This window comes from Gouania willdenowi, chromosome 22, assembly GCF_900634775.1.
Source record: "Gouania willdenowi chromosome 22, fGouWil2.1, whole genome shotgun sequence".
Classification (NCBI taxonomy): Eukaryota; Metazoa; Chordata; class Actinopteri; order Blenniiformes; family Gobiesocidae; genus Gouania; species Gouania willdenowi.
This window is the reverse complement of record NC_041065.1, coordinates 11,297,946-11,303,048: the sequence shown is the minus strand read 5'-3', so window position 1 is coordinate 11,303,048 and position 5,103 is coordinate 11,297,946. Positions and strand designations below refer to the sequence as shown.

At 38.7% G+C, this 5,103-nt stretch overlaps 1 protein-coding gene and 1 non-coding gene across 2 annotated transcripts in view; one reads left to right on the top strand and one right to left on the bottom strand.

The window, feature by feature from the left end:
• The first annotated feature begins 63 nt into the window (after positions 1 to 63).
• trnal-cag (transfer RNA leucine (anticodon CAG)) lies at positions 64 to 146 on the top strand. The gene has a single exon. It is a non-coding gene; the product is annotated as a tRNA-Leu (tRNA).
• A 1,777-nt stretch (positions 147 to 1,923) lies between these two features.
• Positions 1,924 to 5,103, bottom strand: part of gng2 (guanine nucleotide binding protein (G protein), gamma 2) — a 30,589-nt gene continuing 27,409 nt past the window's right edge. Inside the window, exon 4 of the mRNA XM_028438844.1 lies at positions 1,924 to 2,782. Coding sequence (XP_028294645.1) covers positions 2,654 to 2,782 — 129 coding nt within the window. The 3' untranslated portion in view covers positions 1,924 to 2,653. The remainder of the gene's footprint in view (positions 2,783 to 5,103) is intronic.

Below are 5,103 nucleotides of genomic sequence, written 5' to 3'. Positions count from 1 at the left end.
GGGTTAATCCAACGCTGGTTTATGCCGGTGTTAAAATAAGCAAATACCAGATATGATCTTCCAGTCAGGATGGCCGAGCGGTCTAAGGCGCTGCGTTCAGGTCGCAGTCTCCTCTGGAGGCGTGGGTTCGAATCCCACTTCTGACATTCTTTTTTTTCTTTTCTTCCCATCGTAGTGTAGTGGTGAGCACATATACCTCACAACAAGAAGTACCTGGGTTCAGTCAATTTCTCTGTGGTGTTTGCATGCTCTCCTTGCAAGCATGGGTTTTCTTCTGGTACTAAGGTTTCCTCTCACCATCCAAAAACATTACTGTAAAGTTGACTGGAATGTCTAGGTTGTATGTCCGTAGGACTGAGTACTTGTCTGTCTTTGTGTTAGCTCTGCAATGGACTGGTGTACCTCAGCAGGTCCCACGCCTAGCGCCCAACTACTGGATGGATAGATGGATACTAATGGATGGATAGATGATGAGCTGGGTGTCTAAGATTAGCCAAAGAGAAGATATAGTTAAGGTATTTTGGTTGGTATCTTAGGCCCCCCATATAGGCCAGGACCAGCAAAGAGCTCTTGGTCAGCTTATAGCTATTTGCTATTTTAAGACACCAGAAACATCCGGAAGTATTTTGGAGACCCATACTGCATGCACACTGCACGGGCTATAATATCTTTATCCATCCATCTTCAGACCCTGGGTCACACTGGGCACAAGGCTGGGGTACACCCTGGACACTCCTAGACTCCAATCAATCTATCGGTCATGTTTTTAGATTGTGGGAAGAAGCCGGAGTACCCGGAGAAAATATGAAAACTCCACACAGAAATGACCCAAGTGTCCACCCCAGGGTTTGAACTCTTACTGTGAGGCAGACGTGCTAACCACTAAGGCACCATAGGGTTCTTGTTGAATAAGATACATTTGAGAACCTCTTTGTCTATTTCTTGCTGTGATCTATAACCTCTTCTCATAGTTGTGGTCAGAGTGACCTTAAAGCCCAAAGCACAGGCCGGCTCCATGGAAATCTGTATTAGATAACACCTACTGAAGGCCACAAGTAATGACTTCACCATGTTTTGGCTACTAAAAGCAGCAAATCCACACCCGTAGATGTAGATTAATTGTGAACCCCAAACACATCTGGTGAAGCTACGGTAAGCCCCAGGCCTGTTTGTCTGTCTCTGCATTTGATATTTTGACAATAAGCCCTGTTTACATGGCTTTTCCTCTTTGTTACCACTAAGTCTCATAGAAAAGGTGGAAGTATTGTATTGGGTATATATCACTTAAATTCCTGTAGATGGCAGCAAATTGCCATTTTTCCACAGATAAGCAAAAAACTCCTTTCACAATTACTGCAAGATGTCTTTTAGTCCCAATAATAGCAGAGGCATTTCTATTTCTGGAGCCCCATGCAAGATGCTGTTTGGCGTCCACATTTTTTTCCAAATTGGATGAAGAAATTCCTAATCTCCTTCACTTCTAGTCATGACAACCTTAAAATGATAGGATTTAGCCTTTTGAAGCCTCTGATGACTAATACATGTTCATATTCTGCAAAAAAAAAAAAAAATCAGAACCACTTACGCATATTAGTTTTTAAAAAAAAATATGCTGAAAACTTACATTATACATATATTTTTGGCATTTGTTTTAGCGCTTTTTCCAGAATAACTTTTCCTCTCAAATTGCTAAAGATGAAATTAAACTAAATATTTTCTAATAAACCATGCTATTTCTGTCATGGTTGTGTTTTTGATTGTCATTCTTGCTGAATATGCATTGGGTCAGCTTTGTTTTGATATTGAAATTCGAGATCGATGTCCGTCCTTGCTTCACAAAAGTAAAAAAGTTTTTCTTTTCTTTTTTTTTTTTTTTTTTTTACCTTTTCATGCAATAAATAATAAAAGACAAACTTTCAGACCTCACAGCACAGCACAGTTTACTCGCTAGTCGTTTTATACAAACAGTAGAAAGAGGTTTTGTATCTGAAGGAGACAAACTGCATCACATTTGTCAGATAGATATTGATACACAGACTGGTTTTCAGAATGGTAAAGGTGTAAATAGAGTCACCTAGTCCAACTGGTTCAACATCCCATTGTAAAGAGTGTTCACTAACCTCTTAGTGTTAATAAAGAAAGACTTCAGCAATCACATGAAAGGATAGAAACAGGTCAAGGTAAAGTTGGAAGAAACACAAAATAAATCAATTCCAATAATCATGTATTGTCTATTTGTTATTGGGGTTTTCCTTGCTGTCCCATTGGGTTTATTTTGCCTACAAAACATTTAAAAAAAAATGTCTGGAAGTCCCAAAAGAAACATCACAAAATATGATTAGGTTCATTTTAACAATTGTTTTTGTTTGTACACATCCTGACCTGAAGACTTGGCCAGTTAACTAGTCATCCAACACATCTGTGGCTGTTATCCTCATCCAATAGCACAGAACCCTTCAACATCCCGCACACAATCACAACCCTTTAATGATTACAATTTAACTCTGTGGTGTTCAAATTTGCCTCCGCACAGCACAGAGGACAGATAGAGGGCAGTATTGGTCGTACCCTCCCACTAAAAGACTTCTATGCATTTTGAACGTCTGAGTTCAAAGTCCCACTCTAAGCAGACTTCTGATGGGCCAGGTCGAGATTACAGGATGACGCAGAAGAACTTCTTCTCTCTGAACGGGTTCTCTGACGCTGGCACGGGCGACAACAGAGGGTCCTCTTTGGCATGAGCTTCGCAGTATGACATCAGGTCTGCTGCTGCTTTGGACACCTGCAAATACAAAGATAGAGCCACATCATTACACAACAAGAAGCACAGAAAAAAGAAGAACAGGGAAACTTGGATCCTTCCACAACCAAACCTGATCAGCTGATTTTTTTAAAAACAGATGAAATTCTGTAACACTTTACTTGAAGTTTTAAACTGACATTACACTGTCATTTTTATGACAAGACACCTGTTATTAGCATGAATATAGTGTCATGAAGGCTGTCATCGGCTGTGTTTCCATTATCCTTGGAAATGCGTAAAATCTAAATAGCGCAATAAAAGCTAGTGATGGAAACACCTGAATTTTGATTAAAAAAAAAAAAAAAAAAAAAAATTTTTACGCTTTCAAGAGGAAATATTTCAGATATAAATGGCCACATGGTGTGAGGCATCTGGTCACATGACCACTTCTCTGAGAAAACATGACGAGGTACCTGTAAACAGAAGAGGAGACCGGGACATTTCTAAGTATTAGACTTAAAAATGATTACTGCCACATTAGACGTGAAACAACAAAAGGAATGCGGAGTGTTGTAAGGAAGTTCTGAATGTCCATGGTCCTGCAGCAAAGGTTGCACAAGAGTTACGAGGCTCCTGCTTAAAAGAACGGAAACACGTTCAAAGTGCAATCATACTTTGTCAACATTTAGAAACAAGTTTTTTATTTTACAAAAATCTGTAATGGAAACCCAGCTATTAAGTGTCTTCGTTAACCTAACCCTAACCCTTTGGTACCCTAACCCAGGGGTGCCCAATCCTGGTCCTCAAGAGCACCTCTCCAGCATGTTTTAGATGTTTCCCTCTTCCAACACACCTGATTGAAATGACCAGGATCATTATCAGGCTTCTGCAGAGTTTGATGGTGACTTAATCATTTGACCCTAACCCTAACCCTACCTAACCTTAACCCTAACCCTTAACCCTAAGCCTAACCGTAACCCTAACCCTAACCTTAACCCTACCTAACCTTAAGCCTAACCCTTAACCCTAAGCCTAACCCTAACCTTACCTAACCCCACTAGATCCCTCCACCTAACCTAAAAAATTACAACATAACTCCAAAGGTGTCCTGATTTGGAGAACAACAATTAATGGCAGCTTAATGACACCGGCCTTATTCATGCTCATGACAGTTTATAACAGCGTAATGTCAGCCTTATGTATAAAGATTCAAGTAAAGTGTTATAAATTCCTTGGGAATTATGATTTCTTTGTAGCTTTCTGTTTTTGATTTTTGTGTGTTTGTTTTCAAAAACACATTTATTTTGTGGAATGAGACAATGCCAATACCCAACCACAGGCTGTTCAACTTGTGAGACTCATGAGTCACATGTTGTTTGCCAATAAAGTTGACAATTCATGAGACTTTCTCATATTTTCATGCTAATGTTTTGTAATGAAATGTTGCTTAATAATTCAAAGATAAATAGTGCTCATGACAAATTAAAAAGGATCATTTGAAAGGTTAGCAAAGGCCTTGATGTGCAGTGTGAGAAGGGGGCCCACATTTTAAGCAGCATGTTCAATTAATTTGTGATTATGTTGAGAAACAGACAATGGTGAGTTCTGTCCCAATGAAGAGGAGAATACTTTGTCCTGCACGCAGCCTCTTCTTTCATGGTTCAAATTCCTGTCATAACAACCACAACCACGAGATGCTAGGTTGATGTTTTGTATTAATGCCTGTGTGTCAAATTGGTAACTTCTTGTTCCAAATTTGGCTCTGAAATCTGTGCAGATGGGTATAAAGAAATGTATTTTCCATAGATATTAGATTTAATTAGGTTCATCTCGTAAATCCTTTCTAAATATTGCTCGCCATCTAAAACAGGCAAGCTATTAGCTCTAAATCTAATCTTCTAACAAAAGCGTAAGTTTATCTTAAAGGGATCCTCCACTATTTTTACAAGTTTGGCCAAAATTCTTTGAAATGTACTCACAAAATGCATTATTATGCACCATATTCATTTCTATTGCCTTTTAAAAAATAGGACTGTCAGTGCCCAATCCTTTCACGGGCCCGTTCCTTTTGGATTCCTTCAACGAATGCGCGAAACGCGTCTATATCCGGTCGGCCTATTTTACAGCAGTTTGTGCACTATTTAAAAGGTTGAAACCCTGCTTTTTAAAAATAATTAGAATTGTATGTCTTGAATGAATTCCGATTTATTTTGGTTTTTATTTTATTTTCTGTTTGGTTTTTGATCGTCAATGTTTGTTTTGTTTTTTAATACATTTTTGTAAATATCGTCAGGCGGTGGATTTTCCTTTTTGTCTCCATTTTTTTTCAAATGAACAATTCAAAACACCACAAAAACACG